Consider the following 23016-nt stretch of genomic DNA (forward strand, 5'->3'; position numbering starts at 1 on the left):
ACGTCATTTAATTTTGTTTAAATTTATTTGCAGAAATATATGACAAACGAGATTGCATCTAGGACCATGACTTGCTGCGTTACTTACACATACACTTACATGTTTACATTTGCAGTACGATATGTGCTGCATTCCAGCGACATGCATTAATTTATATATGTAGAGTTTAAACATATTTTAAGTTTTATTTCAACATGCTCTTTATGCTAATTATGCTTATAATTTTGTTTTGTTTTTAATAAAATATATATATATATGTATAATGTTGGCAATAGTTTATTAGCAATGCTAGAATTTTCTTTCCATAAAGCAAAAATAAAACCAAGTTGTTACTCTTTCAATGAATGGAACTGCTACAGGATATGACTGCTTCCTTTTTTGGTTTTTTTATATAATATATATGTTTACCATACGATTTACGCACACATATTAATTTTAAAACATGATTCATTGAACAATTTTTACAAATTTTTAACAAACAATATTTACCAACGTGAAACAAAAACTATTTCGATATTTCGATTCTTGTATATTAAATTATCTTTTCTCTAAGTAATAGTAAACGCAAAACCGACGATACATTTTTGAGACATTAAATTGTCAGACTATCTAAATAATTTGCAATTCAGTATCAAGTACTTAAAAGTAAATATAAGCGAATTAGAATGTTGTTGCCTAGTTAGTGGGTAGCGGCTCCTGACTAAAGTAGGGCGCTGTGTTTGGTTTTAGCAGTGTATGGCAAATATCACAGACACGTACAATTTTTTTGCGAGGGCCAGACGGCACGGTCTTCGTCAGACATTTGTCACAGTAGATGTGTCCGCAATGGCGGCAATGGATTTTGCGTACTGTTACTGTGAAGCAGGTGTTGCAAGTGGGACAATTGTCTACATCTTCGTCCTCTTGCCAGCGCACTTCGGTATCAGATTTGCGTAGTTTTTCCAATGACATCTAGAGAAATGTAAGCCATTAATTAAATTGATAAAATGCAATTAAATATAAAAAATGGTACGTATGTATTTGAGAATATTAAAGAACACCAATGTTATGAGACTCTAATTGAGAATTCGAACACTGAAAGCATCGAAAGCAGCTACAACTAACATTCCCATGGCAGCCGGTTCTACGTTACCGGAATGACTTGGGTTTTTCCTGACCAAGGGCTGCCGCTCCGGTAAACTAGCCATGTCTAGTGAACCGTTTATCAAAGCAGCTACAAAAGCATAGCTTATGGGCAATTTTTACTGATGCGTCGTAATCGAATGGGCTTATGCATGACTACCATTCGGTTGATCCAATTATAGAAAATTTGATCAAGAAACTGATTCTGTCGAGCGTAGAAAACGGACGGGCAGACTAAAGGGATTTTATCTGTAAACGTGGTAGACATTTAAATGATGCCATTTTTCACATATAATTGTTAAGACCGGTGTTTTGAATAAAAAAAAATGAAAACTGAAAGAATCTAAATTTTTACATATTTTTTTTAACAAAATCTACGCGCGTCTTTTGAAGGACCCTTTATATACGTTTGTATTCACATAAACTAAGTCACTTTATCTTTTTATAATAATCGTAATATTTTTCATGCAAAATTTTTATCATTCATTTTTTATAAAAATCGTATTAATCAAAGTTCCAAGCTTTAGCTTTGTACAAAATTCACAAACTCTTTAATCACAATTTTTATAAAATGTTTGGGCATGCATCGCGCTAATTCCAATTTTTAAACTAATATTATATTTAATTTTTTTCATGAGCTTCGTTTAAATTGAAAAATTGTGAATTTGTATATTTTTTCCTCTAATATTTTCTTGTGTGCGTAAACGGTAAAATATACCGATTTCAGTATTTGGATATACTCCAAACCTAAATGGGGCTATTTGTATATGAGTCTATACTATAAAATTGAACATTTATGTAGGAAGATGTTCCGAAGAATACCCCGCAGGAGAAAAAATTATGGAGTGGACTGCGCAGAGTCTCCACCTCAATCCATAAAAAAAGTTATAGAAAGTTGCCAAAATAAAAATGCCAAGTAAGATTTTTTAAAATTTTCATATGTGGGAAGGAATTCCGACACTATGGTACCCTATTCCTGCCTCTTTTGTAGGGCATGACACGAAGATGTGGGAAAGGGATTAAAAACGGTAAATGTACCACAAAATATTAACATGGTAAAACAATTTTTGCCAAGTAACATTTTTAAAAAGTTTCATATGTGGGAAGGAATTCTGACACTATGGTACCCTATCCCTGCCTCTTTTGTAGGGCATGACACGAAGATGTGGGAAAGGGATTAAAAACGGTAGATGTACCACGAAATATTAACATGGTAAAACAATTTTTCCTTTGTGATTTACTATAAATTTAAATTGAATAACCCAATAAACGTGAAAAAGAGCCATCAGAAATCAAGCAGAAAAGCATACCGCACCTGTAAATTTTGGGACAGTCTTACAAAATCCTTCTGCACGTGCTCACTTGTGGCTAATTCTTCTTGCAAAATTTTGACTTTTGTCTTATAATCTGCATTCGCTTTGGTTAACTTTTCCTACGAAATTCACATCAAAATATCAGCATTATTATCAAATAATAAAACAATCACTACAACGCTACAAATTTATTCTTACAACGGTGTCCTGCAATTCGATGGCTTCAACGCGAAATTTCGATAACTGTCTATTCAACTCAGCTTCCTTTCTTTCTAGTGTCGCCTTTGCTGTTTCATACGTTTGAATAGTCAGCAAATGTTCGGTCAAGCGATCTCTGAAAGAAATATGCGAGAATTTTGTAAAAATTAAACAAAATTCAAGGGGCAAATATTAATAAAAAATATATTTAGTAAAAAATATATTTAATAAAAAAAAAATTATTTAATAAAAAGCATATATTTATTAAAAGAAATTTAATAAAAAATAAATTTAATTAAAAAAATATATATGTATTTAATAAAAAAAATGTATTTAATAAAAAAAAAATATATTTGATTGAAAAAAATACATTTAATAATAAAATATACAAAATAAAATTCTGAGCGTATGTAATACTTTATATACAAATACTTGATTTTATAGTATGTACATACATATATGTATTTTTTACAATTCATTATAGCAAATAAATTTCTAGCTATAAATAACCGTTAATGGTTGTTCTACCTAGTTTTATTTTCACTTACTCCCACGATTTGTTGTCTACTTGCATCTTTTTCTTGAAAGACAGTCGCTCATTATTGCTTTTTTCCAACTGATCACGCAAAATTTGTATCTCATCCAGGGAAGTAACGCATTTTTTACGCTCAAACTCGCTGCTCACGCGCGCTTGTATGAGATCGTTTTGTTGTTGCAATATTAATTCCTGTAACTCCTCAACGGTGTTGGGCAAATTAATTACTTGACTTTCAATTTCCTCCGACGAGGCCAAGTAACGACCCGAAAGAAAGTCATTATCTGCCTGCAAGGTTTCTAATTGCTTGTTGACGATTTCACGATCGTCTGTGACGCGCTGTAACTGTCTCATGACTTCTTCTTTGGTATCGAGAAATTTTTGTTGCAATTCCAGTAATTGCTCTTCGTTCGATTTCACTTGCTCGCGCAATTTTTGTACTTCTGTTTTGTGAGCTTCACGTCTCTCTTGCCATTGATCTTCCAAGTCTTTACGCAATGCCGCTTCCTTTTGTAAATCTTCTCGCGACATTGAAACAGCCTTTTGCATTGCACTAATAGTAGCTTGATCCTCAGTGCTCTTTGCATGTAGTTCTTGTATTTTTTTCTCATATTGTAAGCAAGCATCACAGGTAATAGCATTGATATCTATGGAAGTTGATTTATTAATAGATGTATCGTCCTTCGGCGTTTCATCTTCTTTCGGCATGACATTTGCAGCTACATTAGAATTTCGTAATTCTTCATCCGCTTCGCGAATTTTCTCTTTCAATACAGCCATTTCTTCTTGCAATTGCACAACAATTGAGCGTAAAACTTCAGCATCCTCTTGTGCCTTAATTTGCGAAAAAGTATTATTATTTTATCTTCATTCAAAATGACGGGCTTTATGTACTTACATAGTCTCTTTTACTAGTTCTGAGTTTGTTGTCATCAAAGCTATCTTGCTGGGTGAAACTATTGGACAGCACATTTCCAGCAGATTCGCCACCGAATTTCCGCCAAGTCTTTTTCACATGACTTAACATTTGCTGCGGCGCCAACCCAGTGGGTTCCGTTTGCTGTTGCTGTACATTATCCCGTAATTCCCGATTTTCCTGCCAAAGCCGATTGCTTTCTTCCTTTAACCGTTCTAACTCAGCCTTTAAAATTGTAGACTCTTCAATTGTATCTAAACATGGAACAATATTGCGTTAACTTCTTATTGGGTATACCTGACTCTTTCACATAAACTAACCTTGTACTAATTGCTGCAATGAAGAAATTTCCTCTTGCGCTTTCATCTCTTTCAAATGCAACTCATTTTCAGACTTCAAATCGGCTACCACAAATTGACTCTTCAGCTCGTCTAATTCGCGCTGCAAGTTTTTATGATCGGCTTGACATTTTGTCAGCTCCGTCTCCTTCTGTAAGTAGAGATCTTTCATTTTCGCCCGCTGTGCATTAAATTCCTTTTGCATTTTTCTTTGCTCCTCCCGCAGTGTTTCGACAAGCTCTTGCAAATTTTCTGAGCGGAAACATTAAAACCAATAATTAATATGAATAAAAATAGATATCATAAAGAACTAAATATTCACCCCCCTCTCTCAATGCCGGCCCTTCCATGGGAGCGGATGTATTACTTTCTTTTCCTTCCATTTTAAGCCGAATTTTGCATTATTATTTCGTAAAATGAACTTTCCTAAGAATTATAAACTTTATTCTTCTTTCTCTAGTGCCATTCAGAATAAACAACACTACGTAATGCATAATATCAACGCAAGCAAAAAGTAGCGCAACGCAATTTTTTTTTACATGCGCTAACAATCAGAGGATGAAAATTTTTAAAATAAAATTATAATTAGCTCCTACTCCTTTGGTAGATGTGGTGTGGGGCCTACAGTTTTATGCCGCTTCTGCAACCAGATAATTTTTTATGAGAAGCTCTTCCATGATTGAAATACACTCGAAGGTTTGGCATTGCCTGTCGAGGGGTGAGCGCTAATAAACAATTCCTTTCCTATATTTTAATATTTCATGCCTACAGTGAACTTTGAGCCCCAGCCTTGCCTAGAAGTAATCGCGCAGCGTTCGGCTACGGTGGCCCTCATGAAAACAAATAGAAGGGAATATTAATTTTAGGAACGCTCAAACTGACAACAGAAGTATCAGACGAAAAATCGTTTACAGTAACAGTTTACGGAATGAAAGCGTAGGCACTCAAGTTTCACGTCTAAAATTTTATGCATGGCAAATTTTGAATCGTTAGATTTTGTACTTTAGGGATTCAATAGAAAAAGCAATATACAAAAATACAATATTCGCCTAAAATTAGCTGATTGAAGACCGTGGAGCACCCAGATATAAAATCATATTGGTTTTGGCTAATCAAACGCTTAGCCTATTTAGCTTAAACTATTACGCTTAACTGTATATATCAATTTTGCAGGTATCGTTTTACAATTAAAAGGTTTTTAAAACCTTTGCTTTAAAAAGTACATTCTTAGAGTTGAATAATGTTTTTGCAATTTTTATTATAATTATATAGAATTTTTTTTATTGGTTTTCTCATTTGTTTCTCTCATTATTTCAATAATAGTAATTATTACTACATTACTACATCGGTTTCCAGATGTGTTATCGCCGGTATGTTGGTACCTCTTCGTACAAACAATGAAACAAAGATATTAAATTCAAAGCTGAATGCCAAGTTGATTAGTGTAGGCCTTGCATTACAATGCTCTATTTGTTTTATTGTTCCAGCTGATGGGTCACAATGGGAACGCTTTGTTTTTTCTGTTTCTTTCACTCCACGATTTTCACTGTGCACATGTGTTTCGCTTCTAATTCGTAATAAAATTAATTTTTTTGCACTGGAAAGTATAAACGTACTAGAAAATGGTAAGAATTCCACAATTTTTATTTTAAATGCCATTAAGCTATTAATTATTTTCAGGGAAAGGGCAAAAAAGTTTTCATCGACCGCAAAAATGCTGTGACGTTTCATTTAGTACATAGAAGTCAACATGATCCTTTAGTGACCGATGACACCGCACCCCAACATGTACTGGTTGAAGCTTTGCCACAAAGCATATCAAACACAGATTCAGTTAATGCGGCTAAACGTTACGAAGAACAAAAGAAGTTTGGTATATTCTTTGACGATGATTATGATTATTTACAACATTTGAAGAAGCCAGAGCAGGAAGTCGTTTGGGAGTATGTTGAAAACCCCAACCAAGTACGTAAAAGGCTTGAAGAAGGTCGCACAACGACAGCTCCAAAATTGGCATTGCCAAGTTCAGTATTCGCGTCTGAGTATGAAGAAGATGAGGGTATGTTAAATAGAGCGGCTCCGGTTCCTGGCCCACGGCCTGATTGGGATCCAGATGTAGTAGCAGCGTTGGATGAAGACTTCGATTTTGATAATGAAGACAACTTGCTAGAAGACGACTTCGTTCTGAAGGCAATGGCTGAAGGTGATGATGATGAGCAAGAAAATAGTGATGCTGACTATAGCGATGAGGATGACAAAGATGCTTTATCTAATGTTGAAGAAGATAACGAAAGAGACTTTGATTCAGATAATCTGAACGAAAGTGATGATGAAGAGGATGAGCAGGAACTAATGGATCGCCTCGGTCCACTGCTACGCAAACACAGTTTCAATGATGAAGAAACAAAGTCCCGTTTTACCGAGTACTCAATGTCTTCAAGTGTTATAAGACGTAATGATCAACTGACACTGCTAGATGACCGTTTTGAACGTTTCTATGCAACCTATGATGACCCCGAATTGGGTGATTTGGCATGTGAAGAAATCGATGGTGACTGGGATCAGAAACACCGAGTTTTGATGGCATGTTACAGAGAACACAAACGTGGCAAAAAGGTCGAACCATACAAAAAAGAATGGGATCGCGAGCGCGTCGAAAAATATCGTGATATCATCGAAGGCGAAGATCCAAATGATGAATTAATCGAAATGGAAATAGCTGATGACGAACAAAAGAAATGGGACTGCAAATCTGTTCTTTCAACCTATTCAAATATTTATAATCATCCAAAACTCATTGAAGAGCCAACTCGTAGAAGTCGTAGGAGTAGTAAGGCTGAATCAAATGCTGGTGTAAATAAAATAGAAATTGATCCAAAAACAGGCCTGCCTGCAAATGTTTTGCGAAATGGTGAAAACAATCAACTCACTGAAAAATCGTTAGCAAAACTTGACGCGCCAATTTCATCGACCGGTCCAAAATCACTATGTAATAAATCGTTGATATCCACATTAAGTGTGTTATCCATAAGGCCTAAAGATGAAACGCCTGAAGAGAAACGAGAGCGTAAACGCTTGCTAAAAGAATATCGGCTTGAACGACGCATCGAGAAAAAGGCTAATGCGGAGGCATTCAAAGAAGAAAAAAAGCGACAAACGCATGTTAAAATAAATCAAAAATGTAACCAACAGGGTACAAAAATCATCTAATATGGCTTGTATTGAATTAATATTAATTGGTGCACATTTGTTAAATAAAAAATTTTAAATGTAAAAATACCAATATTTGATGAAAATTTACACAATATTGGTGCTATCCCAATTAACGCCTTAAGTTTAACAAAAAAAAAAACAATAGTTAGATTATAATTTACAATCGTATGATGAAACATAATCATTATACTTCTCAAGTGACTAGTTATCCAAGTTACATAGTCACAATCTCCGTTTCCTACTCCCTTCGTATTGACATTATTTGATGGCAACACCATTCCATTTTCATCAAGGTCTGTTTAGCTGACGTTATTGTGACCATTGTGAATTTTTTGTTAAAAATCGTGGTGAATACACCAAAATTTAATTCAAATGAATTTTTTACAGTGGTTTTTTTGGTCATTTGTGTGTTTTATTTGCTTTTCTAATAAGTCAATTTTATAATAATATAAGATAAAACAAGAAATCGGATACAAAATTTCTTGAGCGCTGAAAAAACCTTATTGATATATCTCGCCGAGCCATAATAATATATTTCTAAAGTACTATACCCTATTAATTGCGCGGCTTGCAGTTTCTAAACTTGTTACACAAAAATTATGCATTATCGTAAAAATCCTTTATCATGAAGAAAGTAAATTATCCTTAAATTCTCCCTTATTCAAAAAACGTCGCAAGCTTTTAAGACAATAGCAAAATAAATTTTATTTTCAATGTTATCAAATATTCGTTTCTGTTAGCAGTCCATCTAGCAAAACTTAAGAGAAAAATGTTTCCTATCCAGACATTAATAAATCACTTGCTTAGCATTTAGCTTTTATTTTCTGATTATGCACCTAATTAGACATGGATATAATGGCCCTAAATGGTGTATTGTTTTCCATCACTGTTTTGAAGTAGAGAAGCGTAAGAAGTCAGATAGTTTGTCCTACAGCAACCCTGTCAGAAAGTATTGAATTGAGCAGAACATGGGCACATAAAATTTAAGTCCATACAAATGAAGCTATATTAATCTAAAACTATCGTATAATTAGCATTTCAGTTTCGGAAATAGTGGATATAGAATCGAATAATGAATTTCTAATATAATGTGCGGCTTAATAAAAATAATATCTAAGCAGTTAATTGTAGATCGAAAAAAGTGAAAAGATATGCAAAAGAAGAAACTTGAATTGCAATAACTGTGCCATTGCATTGGTGTTAGAGAAAGATAGCTAGACTCGGAGAGTGATGCAAGTGTGGCGAATAAGTGCGAGAAAAAAGGAGTTGGTTCTATGATTGTCAGCTGTGTCTGTCAAAAACGAACGAAAACAGGAAAATTTGCTTTTGTTTGTTAGTTTGTCTTCATTCTTCCGCTGTCTACTTTATGCAAATTCGATGAAAAACTGAATTAATAATCGCAAAAGGAGCAATCGAAAACGAATTGAAGTAAATGTAAACTACTTTGGAGTAGGAGGATCTGGTATAGTCGAAAAAATCATTAAATTACAGGCAATGAGAAGATGAATATTCAAAAAAAATAGTTGCAAAGACATTCCAGCAATTGAAAAAAGAATAGTTGAAAAGGTAGTTCTGATAAATAAGGGGAGGAAGTGGGAAGAAGAGAAACGCAATGAAAAGAAATCTGATGAAAATGATTTGAATAAATGGAATGAATGGATACAAAGGAAAATCGAAATCAAAAAACGGGAACGAATAAACGACGCACGACTTTATCCATCCACCACTATACACGGGTAGGAAGAAAAGTGATGCGATAAATCTGAGATCTATAGAAGAAATGTGCTTCAGAGGCTATAGAAAAATTGCAGAAAAACGCAACGCAACAATTTTGGATATAAAGCCGAGTCAGTCTCGACAACAGAAATATTGCAATCCTCTTTTTTGTAACCTGAAGTTGGCTTTTCCAGGGTCAAAATGAGTCCACAGGTCAAGTAAGTCTAAATTTTAAAAAGAGTATGTAAGTATATATTGCGCACCCGTATATTAGGGCTGATTGAACTATATATATATGTCGTTAAAATATTTATTCGCTAATCGCACTATACCGAGTGTAAAACACTTGAGGTCTAGTTCAAAACTTTGTAAACAGAGGCTTGTAGTTCTGATTGATACAGAAGAAAGAAAGCCCAAGCCAAGCATTTCCTTTTGTATGGTAAATAAATAAAACAAAACAAACTTGGAGTGTAGAAAATGTGCATCACTATTTAATAGTTATTGTTCATCGGAGACAACATTTTCGGATGAAATTAACTAAATATATTCGTGTAAAAAGTTAAGAAAGAAGGTTAGGGCGTTTATTTATGTATGCATGTATGTGCATATATAGTTAGACGAGATTGGTTTTCTAAAACTCAAGGCATTAAACAAATTTGATGTATGCAGTGTACTAGGTACATGGTACATATATATGCAACTATATTTGAATGTTCTATAGATCTACATTTCGTTATATAAAGTACGTTAAATTATGGCATATTTTGATAAATAAATCTAAGAGTTTTAAGTGCACATACATCGGCATAAACCTATTTCCAAAAATAATAATATAACAGTGTGTGCCCACTTTGTGAAATTTACTCGTGTCATAATGACTTGTCTTATAGTTTTCAGCAAACAAAATAAACCATTTTTTTCGCGTACTTAGAAGCAAATATCAGATGTTGGACATTTGAATTAATTATAAAACATTTTAGAGCAGGCTTTCTCATCGATTATTTTTATAATAGTAGTCCTTATCGCAAAAAATTTGAACAGCTGACTAACCTTAACGCGCTACTAAAATAAGAAGTGCGTGTTTTTCCGATAATGGGATGTTTTCTGCCTTCCCAAAAAAAATCTTTGTCACTTATGAGTTATTAGCAAATATTGTTGTTGAAGCATGAACATTCTCCATACACATACGGGGAATGCTGCTGGAGCGACAGTCCTTAGCCGATTACAAATCCGGGTCGATCCGGTAACGTAGAACCGACTGTGGAAAAAATTATTAGCTAAGATTGTTACATAGATGGCTTTAAGAAGTCAGTTAGTGAAATGGCAACTATATCCAACTAATTTTCTACGCCATTAATCTATGTGCAGAGAAAGATCCATATAATCCTAGAATCTAGAGAGAACTCTACCCTAGATTGCGTAAAAAACCTCAAGGAGTAAACAGTTTAACATAGATATTGGTACGCAAGCTATTCGGGTGCTGTATGTAAATTGGAAGAGGATGCACACGAATTATTTTGAGGAGTGCGTACGTCGACCAGTATCTGATTTTCTAATAAGTAAAAATGTCATTCAATTAATATTACTTGTATTTACCATTACCTAAAAATCAAAACAATTTGCCGTTATATAGGCTTACATCAAACAAACCATTAGAATTGAAAAAAAAAAATCAGATAAGACTTGAAAATTTGAAAGCTCAATTTTCTCGTATTAGTGCAATATTTGACTGTAGTTTAAAGTAGGTATTGTAGTTTTTGTATATTTGATTTTTATTAATCCTAATGTTTAATTTTCTATTAGATTTCGTTGTTTCAAAGAAATAATCGGATAGAAACTTGATCAGCAATTATTTGCTAAGAGTATGAGAACGACCTTACTGGGTACATCAATATTTTATCGCCCAAAAACATCCCAACAAGACTCCCTGAAAATGGAATCCCATTCGCCTTCGGTGCGACAGAAAATAAATGCTGATCCTATTGCAGAAAAAACTGAACAAGTAAATCTCTTGAGTGAAGAAGAGGAGAAGGACCCGTTAGCATTAGATACAGCGATCGAACAACATAGCTCGCGAAGTAAACTTTCAAATAGCGCTAAGCACAGCCACAGTTTACGGTATGTTCCCTATTTCGTTTCCACATAATTTCTTTACAATAAATATAATTATTATTAATTGTATACATGAAATTTTTTAAGTTATTTATTATTGTACATTTAATATTAAATATTAAATTTATTTTGGACTTTTAGGCGTCATGTTCCTCGTATCATCGTTAAACCTATACCACCCGAGAAAAAGGTTGCAGCTACGGCGACAGCAACGTTGAGTAGCAACGCTGCAACGTCAACTGCTACTGCCAATACTGTGATTAATGCCACCAGTGGAAAGAACGCAACACCGAGCCCTTCAAGCCGTGCCAGCAGTAGTCGACGTGCACAACAACAAGCCAAAGCTGCGGCTGCCGCTACAGGATTGACTGGAGCCGCATCTATGACTACGCCTATTACAGCAATCACTCAAGCGTCCACAATGCGTGAAGTGCTGGCATCTATACCAGGGTTTAGTTTTAAACCTCGTAGACGTTCTTCCAAGAAAATTTCTACTGCTGCTCAAATTGAGCAGACAAAGGATGGAAAAATAGACCTCGAAACACCGGACTCAATATTAGCTTCAACCAATTTGAGAGCCTTACTCAACAAACAAACCTTTTCTATGCTGCCTCCACTATATCAGTATAACCTCATTCAATTGCTACCAAGCGTAGATCGCGAAGCTATCGAAGTTGAACGCAAGAATACTTCTGAATCCACCGTTACAATGGAAGCTATAAAATTGGGACCATCCAGTCTAAACAATGAGTTCTTTGCACGTGCCTGCTTGGAGTGGCGTGAGCGGCTGGCGGAAGGTGAATTCACGCCCGAAAATCAAATGAAGATGAAAACCGAAGCCGAAAGGGAAAAGAACAAATTAGATCCATGGAAATTGAAACATTTTGAACCAATATGGGGAGAAAAATCCTACAATCGCGCCAGTAGTACTAGTAGCAGTAGCAGCAATATAAGTTATAGTAGTGGCAAAAGTAGTGATAGTTATACTAATTTAATGGATGAGCGTCTGGAATTCAAATTGGAGAGTAAAGGTGGTCTGGTTGCTACAATTGTGAAGACATCTACAAAAACACCAGCAGCTTCAACGACTACATCGTTAACGGCCACCGCAACCGCAACCCAAGCAATGATGGTAACAGCGACATCAGCAGCAAGTACTGAAAGTACTGAAAACACCACATCGTCGTCTTCTGTAGATATTAAAGAAGAGGAAGAAGAATTTGTTGATGAACCTGTTAAAAGCAGCAATGCGAATGCAATTAAAAGCGAGCAAGAAATAAAATTAGAAGAGCTGCGTCAGCAAGAACAAACTGAATCTTCTACAACCGATTATGAAAAACAGACTGACACGATTTGCGATCTGGTAAGTGAATCATGTAATGATAATTTCTATAACAGTAATATATATTCATTACCATTCTAAAGTTATTGTATTTCCCTTGGAGTGCCCACATATGACTAAAAGCTATTTTCTTTTAAAGGAAAATATTGGCTGCACGGACTCATCCTCAACATTTGATTTATTGCGCTCAGAATGCAGTGGCGTTCAAGCAGAAACCTTTGCTAAAGAATCCAAAATAACCTTAGCGCTAAACTCTTTGGAACATGAGAGGCAATATGAGTGCGGGAGCAGCGGCAATATACGCAAACGTTCGGAGTCTGATTTTACCTATGAAAATCGAACGCAAACCAAACAAATGAAAATAGATACACCAATAATGCAGGAACATCAACAGCAACAGCAACATGAATACGATATAACCGACGCAGCAAACAGCATAGAACCAGAAGTAAGCCATGGTGTTGGCGACGAACTTAAAGAAACGCTCTCCCCATCAGTATCTTCAGCTACTTCAAGTTCACAAGAGTTGAGTGGCAGCAATAGTTTAACAACAAATTCATTCACAACAAAGGCGCCCACAACGGACAGTTTCATGTATAACACCAATCTTTACGATGCAAAGTTCGAGCAGCAATCTAATGCTGAACTGCTATTGAAGGAAACGATCTCTTCAGCTAGTAGTGAAGAAGGCGTCACTGGTAATACTATATCCGATATGTCTATGAAAACGTCAAATTTCCTCCAAAACCAAGAGACTTCGTTTGCAGCAATATCGACGGTGGGAAATAGTACCTGTAACAGTATTGAAACACTTCTGCCATCAACTTCTTCATATATGAACGTTAATTCGATATTACCAGCTTCGTCATCACCTAGACCAAGCGGCGGTATAACACTGCAGTCCTTCCCAACACAAGGGAAGCAATTGAATGCTTGTTCGATAATTTCACTTGAAGACGGGGAGGATGATGACGATGAGCTTATCGAACAAAAGTTTGCTGACGCACACAATTACGTATTGGAATCTGGTGAAGTTAGTACCGACAGTAGCGCAGGTAAGAATTTAAACTACGATATCGGATTTAGAAAATAAAAATCTAAATTTTTTACCTTTATTCTTATAATCTCTTTTTCATTTTCTCATTTAATAAATTTCCATTTTCAGGTACAAACAGCGCATTACTAACACCTGTCGACGGGGGTAACGTAAAGGAGAAGAAATTTATTTTCTGTGATTCAGTAGATCAAGGTAATTATTCAAAAGTATTTACACAAAATACTTCAATCACTTTTAATATATGAAAAAAATCGGATAAATGCAAGCGTAAAATATTTATTGTCTTGTTTCAACGGTTTAAACATTTTTTCGCTATTCGAAAAATGTGTTGACCAGATAGAAATTCCGTGTCGTTCCGAAAAGGCAAAAAACGTTCTTCGCTTTATAGGGTAGAATAATCCACCCTCCTTCCTCAAATACTTAGGAAAATGAGAAAAAATGTTGTTGGCAACTTTCAATGCTATAGATCGCCCACTTTCTTAACCTAACGTAAATCTATCATATTAATTATTTTAAGCCGACTACGAGCGGCAAATAGTTTTTTATGAGGAACTTTTTCTTCGCAAAAATCCACTCGGAAGGTTGCCATTGCCTGTCGAGTGGAGACCGCTATTAGAAAAAACTCTATCGTTTGGTGTTTCATGCAGGGAGAGACGAACCTGTACACTTACGATCGCGCGCCGACTCATTCAGCTATGACCGGGAGATGAGATCATTATACTGGACTAATTATAAATAGAAAATTCTTTCAGTTTAGCTTTAAGTACAGACTTAGTGTGTGTTACACAAGAGTGGGTTAGTGGAACTACAACCTATATAGCAGAGAAAGGCAGTCAATTCTGCCAGTGGCCAAGTCAGATATAAAAGATATGGCCGGACTTTCTTGGCTACTATGTAATGAAGAAGTGCTGATCAAGCGGCAGCGTGACTCATCTGACTGAATAGGGTAGAGAAATTCATTTAGGGCACATAGAACGAACTGAACTCTTTCCAACCTATTTTTATGAATTGTAAAGTATGGTCTCCAAATAAGCATTGCTTATTCCAATATAGACTCAGAGGCCGAAAACAGGGCCAAAAGCGTACATGGGTCTGAGAAATTAGAAGTGTTTTCTCTTAAAAATCAATATGTACTATATAGCGAGGTGATATTAGAATCCAAATACAACCCCAACTTTAAAAATTCGCTAACAGAATCAAGCGTAGAGTTAGCATTGTAGTATGAGGTGTGGAATGAAGCTAGTTATGTATATGTATGTGTGTATATATGTGCGATCGGCACACACAGAACGTCCCACAACACCAGCCTTCCTTTCATATATGTCCAATATGTGAAAAGGCCGCATGTCACTAATCACTTCTTCACATGACCACTCAAACCAAATAATGTAACACCCCTTTTCCCATGGTCCGAATCTGTAAAAACAATTCGTTTAACATTTAACATGGACTTAAATTACTATATATATATGCTTGGCGTTTATACTCTTTTGGGATGTTTGGCCGTGCCCCTCCTATTTGTGGTGTGCGTCTTGATGTTATTCCATAAATGGAGGGACCTACAGATATTTTGTATGAGGAGATTTTTCATGACAGAAATACACTAGGAAGCTTGCCATTGCCTGCCGAGGTACAACCTCTATTAGAAAAAACTTTTTTCATTTGGGTGTTTCATGCACGGAGACTCGAACCTGCGTCCTTCTTAAGGTGGCCACAAAAATGTATTATACTGCTGCAGAAACCATAAAAAGATGTTAATTATAAGATACAAAGGCTGGTAACGTCCAAAGTTCGAGCCCGATACGCAAAAAATTTTAAAAATTACATTGAAGCCAGTTGCCGATTTGTAGTTAGTTTAAAGTCAGCGTCGTTCCGAGATTATGTAAACGTAACTGTCATGGAAAAAAACCAAAATTCTTCAAAGATAATTACAGCGTTCAGAGTAGCCCAAATCTCCTAAGGTGGCATTGGACATAATATTATTATTTTGTGTTTTGTGTCTTGTACAGGTACAACATCTCATGCTTGTGACAATCTCTTCGAAAATAAACAAGAACTTGGCAGTTGTATTTCGTCAGTGGCCATATCCTCTGCCTCCTCGTCCTCCTCATCTTCAATGACCTCAGCACCGACGATCAGTGGAGACATGATGTATTCCACATCGGCCCAACTGCCAGTTCCTGCACGATTATCGCCCGAACAAAAGCAGCAGCAACAGCAGCAGCAGATTATATTGTCTATGGCTGAGAAGAGCGAGGATTTGTTCCATCATGTACAGCATGATTGGAATTTCGGCAGTATAAAATTACAACAGCCAACGGAAGCATCATCTTGTAGTTTTAACGGTGTGATTCAAACGCATCAAGGCGTTATAAAAGTGAAAAATTTAAATACGAATTCAGTTGGAGATGTAGATATGCCAAGCGTGGAAGCAGCTCAAGCTGAAGAAGTCGTAGAGTGTATCGGTGTAGAAGGTGCTGATGATGCGGCGGCGCTTGTTAATTGCAGAAATATGGGTGTCAGTGTTGGTGAAGGCGCGGATAATGGTGATATCGGAGCGGAGGCTGATGAAGATGACGATGACGAGGCGGACGAGGAAGATGAAGAAGATGATGACGACAATGATGCTGTACGTGATATAGTTGACGAATTACAACAGCAACACCGGCAACTACTCAAAGAACAACAACAACAACAGTTACAACATCAACAACAACTCGAAGAGCAACAGGACTTGCGTGGACCGGAAAACCAAGAGCACCGTGGCCACTTAAATTATGAGCAAACTGACTATGAGGTATACAGGATGCTTAGCAATTGAATGCTGAATGGTTTGTAATTAATTCGTTTATATTTTGCAGTTGGGCTCTGATATGATATGTGATGTCCAAATGGCGGCCAACGAAATGGAAGTGTCCAGCACTGTAATAACCAATAGCAATTCGGACGACAGCGTGAACGAAATAAATATGGGCTGTAGCAGTAGTCGTCTTGATGGAGGTGCTGGTGGTGCCAGTGTAGGTAATGTCACCATACAATTGAGCGCAGCATCACCGGCGGCTATCGGTCATTTGCATCAACAGCAAACTCAACAGTCGCAGCAGCAGCAAACACCGGCGGAGCGGCAAAACACACCACAGCGACAAATACTCGTAGATACAAATGGTCAAATCATAGGAAATTTCCTTGTACAACATCAGCAACAACAGCAGCAGCAGCAACAACAACAACAACACATAGACCACCAACAGCAACTTTTACACCATGCAGCACAGCAATTTACGTTTCAGGCAGCACAACCACAACCCCAACAACAGCAAACTCAAACCATAGCGCTTTCGGCACAACAGCATTTGCAGCAGCAGCAGCAACAACATTCACAAAAGTCGCATCAAACGCTGTCGACAATACGTAAAGCTATTGAATTGAGCACCAACGGTCAGCACTACCTAACCCCTGGCGGTCTAACGGCTCAGCAACACATTGGACAGCAATTGGTTCTGCAGCAACAGGCGCCACAGCAAAGGCACTTTTTGACGCAACCACAGGTTCCTACAGTATCCGCGGCAGCTAATTGCAATATGGTTTCTGCTAGTCCAACACAGCAGCATCAAATTCAAGTGCAACAACAGCTTCAGCGCTTTCAACAGCAACAGCAGCAACAACAACAACATATGCCCGCCTTTCAATCATTAGCCACACAAGCGCAGTCTAATGCGACAAAATATATTTCAAAGCAAATGAATCTTATTGCAATGTCTCGTGGTACTGCAGCAGGAACAGTTGCGGGTACAACCGCGAGCATCGCTTCTGTAACTATACCACCTGGCGCAGCTGTGAATACCTACCCGCCTTTTAGTAGCGCTAGCGCTAAATCAGCGCGTTCAGCTGAGCTTGTTGTGAACGCTGCACCGAGCATCAGTAATGTTAACACAACGAATGTCAATGTTGCCAGTGCCATGAAAGGTTTAACACAAGCCGGCATCCCAACCACAATTGCCCAGCAACGGCCAACGAGTAAATTAGCTACGGGTAAAGGCCGTAAAACAGTAAATAAACTGCCTCCCGGTGCTGTCAATTTGGAACGTAGCTATCAAATCTGCCAAGCAGTTATCCAAAACAGTCCAAATCGTGAAAATTTGAAGGCACAACTACGACCACCTTCGGCTATATTAAATCAGCAACAACACCAACATCCACAGCAGCAGCAACAGCTATCACAGAGTAACATAGCAACTACTCTGACATTGCCCAGCACAGGAGCAGCAGCAGCACCTCCTACTTGCCCCATATCTGTAGCAACCTCGGCTCCATCTGCATCAAGCGCTTCATCATCACAAAATTTTATCAAACAAGAGGACTTAACAAGCATTCCTGCAAATATAATGGGTGTTGGACGTCCTGGTGTATATAAGGTAATTGGTAATTACATTGCACAGTGTTTGCACAATCAAATTGAAGCAGTGTTGTGGAAAGTTTCATCATATTTTAACTAAGTTAGTTTCATACTTCGTACTGAATCGAATGCATTGACTTTTAGGTAATTGGTCCACGAATGGGATTCCCACGTAAGAAATATGTTCAGCGAAAACCCTCACCTACACTTATAAGGCATCTATTTACACCGCAAGCGGCCAGCGCTCTTCACACCAACGTCGCAGCCAATCCACGGTTGCAACAGCAATTGACGGCAGCAGCAGCGGCAGTTGCACAACAGCAACAACAACATGATCTACATCAAAACGGGAATGGTGGTGGACAATATGTGTTGGTGCATCGGGCGAACGTAGGCGCAGCTGATAATCAGGCACCAAGAGCTTCTAGCGCTCCTCCGGTACCACAAACGACACAGGTTCGTGAGTGTATAAACGTGTGTTTATTGCCACATACATATATTTAAAGTAGATACCTTATTGTTTCTTATAGAGTCAACTGCACAATATAAATGGAATACCGATAACAGGACGCGGGCGTCCTGCCTCCGTCGATATTGATTCTTCTAATGCAATGCTTGACCACAGTGCGCAACAACATCACCATCTTCATCAAATAAATGCTATGAAAACGAACGCAACGGCTGGCATGATGCGACGCAATTTTACTACCGGTACGTGAATTTAAGACATTGGGATATGAATGTGTTGCTGTTTGATAGAAATGGTTTTCTAGTTGGTTTGATTTCATTATAAATAGTCAATTGTTTTTTCACTTGACACTTTCAACATAACCCTAAAACACCTTGTCGAAAAACTGGAAATTATTTAAAATATTATATTATAAATTATTTTTGACATTTTTTATATTTCTTAATTGATTTTATGCATTTTCAAGCCAAACGCTTATAGATTCAGAAATCTCACAACAATATAAAGCGTTACCTTAAATCAATTTCCTAAAAGCGCTGTTTTTGTTGAAAGTTCTACTTAATAAGGAAAAGTCGGCGGCAATATATTTTCCATTTCTCACAAAGTGGTAGGTTAACGCTTAAGGGCAAAGACTGAAAAGAGTAAATGAAAGGAATCCATCTCAATGGGCGACAAGCGTAGACACTTGCTTCACATCGGCAGAAGGACAAGTCAACCCTTTGCCTGTCACTCTGTAGCATTTTTGAAAAATGTATGGAGAATATTATACAATGTTGCAACAACAATAACAATACCATTCCTTGCACTTGACGAACTACAGACAGACAAAAGGCCAAAGATATCCTCTTTAGAGATTATTGTTGTTGTGCAGTATAAACATTCCCCATACATGATCGGAGAATGCTGCTGGAACGACAGTTCTTGACCGAATATAAATCCGGGTCGTTCCGGTAACGTAGAACCGATTGTGATGGGAACGAGCTTTGAACATAAGCTCACCAGGGTTTGCAGATGTGTTTGATAGTACGAGAGGTTGCAAATGTAGGGGGGTGTAGTTGTGACGTGCTTCTTTTTCGATGCAGCAAAGATATCCAAAATACCCTAAATGCCTTGATTTGCGAATAAAGCCCACATGATATCAATTACTTCTTTAAAAGCGCTCCTTAATACCATTTTACAAGTTTCTACCGCGCCGAGATCGCACTAAAATTAGATAATCACAATATTAACAATTGGCAATTCTATTGATTCTAATACTACTGCTAATAATGTCAATAAACGCTACTAAAATGTCAATACTTAAACATATTTTCCTTTATCAATTCTGTTTTTTTTTACAGGCAATATAACGTATATAGATAATCTAAGTGGAGCAGCAACTATGGCCGACGGTAATTATATAGTGACTGCAACCAATGCCGGAGCGCTGGATGCCGAACAATTGGTAAGCAAGGCCGTTGCCGCTGCCGCCGCTGCTGCTGGCGGCGGAGGTGTCGCTGGAAGTGGTGGTGTAGGTGGTGGCAGTGGAACCATCACCCGAACACCAGAAGCGGACAATTGTGCCTGTTCGTTAAATGCAATGGTTATTTGTCAACAATGTGGCGCATTCTGTCATGACGATTGTATGAGTACATCGAAGGTGTGTGTCTCTTGTGTGATCAGATGAGAGGATGAAGTCTCTGTAATAACCTTTTAGGCCTTGCGCACATGTAGTAGAAGTAATTGTGGTTCTGCACTAAACAAAATACAACAATAGATATACATATATATATACAGATATATAGAATATACATAGATATATTTACACCGATATATCAACTTAAACACGAATTCCGAATTCTGCAAAACAAAAAATAAACACAGCAAGAAGCATAGCATAAAAAACAACAATTACCAGCTGACAAATGCATAAATATGTAACTAAATGCAAAAACAAAAAAAGTTCGTTATACTAAAAAAATGCTTCATGCTAATTCATGCCGAACTACGAGTATTGCTGCCGTTCATTTCCATCACATGATGCGATGCGAGCTCTTGTATGCTATCTATTATATATATCAGGAAGAAGTTTATTTCAGAAATACAAAATACAATATAACTGACTCGTGTGACAACTGGTTAAGGGAATAATCATTCTAGATGAAACTTTGTCATGCCCTTCATAAACAAGAAAGGTGGAAAGAATGGATATGTATTCTAGAACGGAGCAAAGCTCCTCATAAAAAAGCCATTTGCCGTTCGGAGTCGGCTTAAAGATGCAGGTCCCTCCATTTGTGGAACAACATCAAGACGAACGCCACAAATAGGAGGAGCTCGGCCAAACACCTAACAGAAGTGTACGCCCCAATTATTTATTTGTTTTATTTTATAACGGAGCAATGCTACGTTTAGATAAATATTATATTAAAAGTTTAACTTCAAGAACAATTTTAAAAAGAAGAAGAATGCAAAGTAATGGAGATTAGGCTTTTGGATTTGGAATTTTTTTTTTTTTTTTTTTGTGATACTATAATAATCCTAACGGTAGCTCAGCATATCGGTGTTTTTATTTTGACAATCAATTGTTCTGTACTTAAAACATGTTTTGTGACATTGTTTTGCTGGAGTGATAGTTCTTGGCCGGATATAAATCCGGATCGTTCCGGTAACGAAGAACCAAGTAGTAGTTGTAATGGCTCCCAATGACGATAACTTAAATGGTAAATATTTTTGTTTTCTTTTTTTATTCCGGAAATATTTTTGTTTTAATTGCAAGACCAATTTTAATTGTAGCCTTACGACAAGTATTCCAAAAGAGCTTTGACCCAAAGAGTTATTGTTCAGTGTATAACGATAGCTGTTTAATTGTTAGACTTGGTCCTAGAATTGAGCTGGGTTGGGCTGAGCGTGTGTATTTTTCTTCTAGTAATAACAGGTCAAGATGTCTACTCTTTCTCGCTATTGCAATCTAGGGACTAGTCGCAAAAACCATAGGTGCCGGTGAATCACATTCCGAGCCTGTGCAGATGGCTGTGTAAGTGTACATACAAAGCTGTTATCTCAATATTAAAGTACGACATCTCTTTGCAGCTTTATTCCGTGCTTATTAGTAGCGATGTTATACCTTTAATAAAGTCGTTCATATTGAGCTAATTCCACTAATTTCGTGTAACCACTGCTTCACGATTTCGAAACGGAAAATAAATGACGATTTCTATTTGTGTCGCATGCCAAACCGTTGCGATTTAAAATTGAGCGGAAAACTTTTTCGGTCTCAACTTCATGCGAAAACAAATTGTAGCACATGCCTGTATATTGAATAGATATCGTTTATCACATACTATTATTGAGCCATAATGCACACCGACCTCTGATCAAGTCTATTGTGCGTGTTATTCGGTACTAACTTTACTTATTTTGTCCAACATCTCAATTGCGCAATAGAAAATTTGATATATTACGTTTGTTTTGCTATTGATGAACAACAGATTGGCAACATTTTGTTGATAGAACTATGATGTCGCCAATTTTTCCAGAAAACTTTCGAACTCATAAAAAGTAATACAGGCGGAATTATTGAAACTCGAGCACACCCTTGGCCATGCTATCCAACAAAACCAAACTCAAACGCTCAATTGTATACGATTAGACTTAGTTTAGAATTCATAACAATTAAATTTGCATTGAAAACTGTTGCTCAATTTTGTTTACACCTTCCAATCTATACGTTCGATTTTCTGTGAATTTATCTATAATATACAAGAACTAGCATCGCATTCAAGTAGGGCCTTTTGAAGCTGAAATGATAATTAATTATTAATTATCTTTAATCTTTTTATGTTGGTATATGTTAAAGGCGTATTTCACAAACACACTTGCAAACTGATTAACATGCTAACAAAAAAAAAATAATAGTAATACATAAATACAAAATTTAACATAGTCTTCAACTGTACAAATTACAAGACGTGTTAAATGAAAGAATAGTGTTGTCCATTGCATACATTGTTGTGGTTTACTACAAAACCGTATTAAGTTGCAATTCAAAGACAAACAAATTAAAAAATAATAATAAACAGCAATGAATGATGATTAACATGAGACTTAATATCATTCATTCTAATGAACAACTTTTGTGAACGTTTTTGAATAATTTGATTGTGAGATCCTTGGAAAGACTTCAAGTTATATATATAACATATATATATATACAAATATAAATATATAAATAAATTAATATAGTACTACTATTTTTTTATTGCATACCATACATTTTTTAATGAAGAGCCCAGTTTCATTCACCACTTATT

The 23016-nt window shown here is 36.6% G+C and overlaps 4 protein-coding genes across 8 annotated transcripts in view; 3 read left to right on the plus strand and 1 right to left on the minus strand.

The window, feature by feature from the left end:
• Positions 1-336, plus strand: part of LOC128867823 (trehalase) — a 78903-nt gene extending 78567 nt beyond the window's left edge. For all 3 annotated transcript variants that reach the window (XM_054109363.1, XM_054109361.1, XM_054109360.1), the window contains one exon: positions 34-336. The gene's annotated coding sequence lies outside the window, so the exon portion shown is untranslated. The remainder of the gene's footprint in view (positions 1-33) is intronic.
• LOC128867822 (rab GTPase-binding effector protein 1) lies at positions 161-4884 on the minus strand. Its single transcript, XM_054109359.1, has 7 exons — positions 4745-4884; positions 4405-4674; positions 4067-4338; positions 3182-4002; positions 2634-2769; positions 2438-2554; positions 161-951 (listed from the first exon to the last, which is right to left on the minus strand). Exons 1-7 carry the CDS (start codon positions 4803-4805, stop codon positions 676-678), a joined length of 1953 nt encoding a protein of 650 aa, XP_053965334.1. The 5' UTR covers positions 4806-4884; the 3' UTR covers positions 161-675.
• A 1054-nt stretch (positions 4885-5938) lies between these two features.
• Positions 5939-7701, plus strand: LOC128865729 (protein LTV1 homolog). The gene is made up of 2 exons (XM_054106028.1): positions 5939-6047; positions 6103-7701. The coding sequence occupies exons 1-2, from the start codon at positions 6045-6047 to the stop codon at positions 7630-7632; spliced, it is 1533 nt and encodes a 510-aa protein (XP_053962003.1). The 5' UTR covers positions 5939-6044; the 3' UTR covers positions 7633-7701.
• An 854-nt stretch (positions 7702-8555) lies between these two features.
• LOC128868863 (polycomb protein Asx) lies at positions 8556-21043 on the plus strand. Of its 3 annotated transcripts, XM_054111409.1 has the most exons (11): positions 8556-9569; positions 11155-11469; positions 11605-12826; positions 12945-13503; positions 13573-13860; positions 13971-14054; positions 15872-16659; positions 16724-18277; positions 18403-18714; positions 18789-18969; positions 20068-21043. In XM_054111409.1, the coding sequence occupies exons 2-11, from the start codon at positions 11216-11218 to the stop codon at positions 20391-20393; spliced, it is 5568 nt and encodes a 1855-aa protein (XP_053967384.1). In that variant the 5' UTR covers positions 8556-9569; positions 11155-11215; the 3' UTR covers positions 20394-21043. The 3 variants fall into 3 exon arrangements, with proteins under 3 accessions (XP_053967384.1, XP_053967383.1, XP_053967385.1); XM_054111408.1 differs by having other exon boundaries at positions 12945-13860; XM_054111410.1 differs by lacking the exon at positions 20068-21043 and having other exon boundaries at positions 12945-13860; positions 18768-18872.
• Positions 21044-23016: the final 1973 nt, after the last annotated feature.

The sequence above is a fragment of the Anastrepha ludens genome, chromosome 6 (genome assembly GCF_028408465.1).
Source record: "Anastrepha ludens isolate Willacy chromosome 6, idAnaLude1.1, whole genome shotgun sequence".
Taxonomy (NCBI): Eukaryota; Metazoa; Arthropoda; class Insecta; order Diptera; family Tephritidae; genus Anastrepha; species Anastrepha ludens.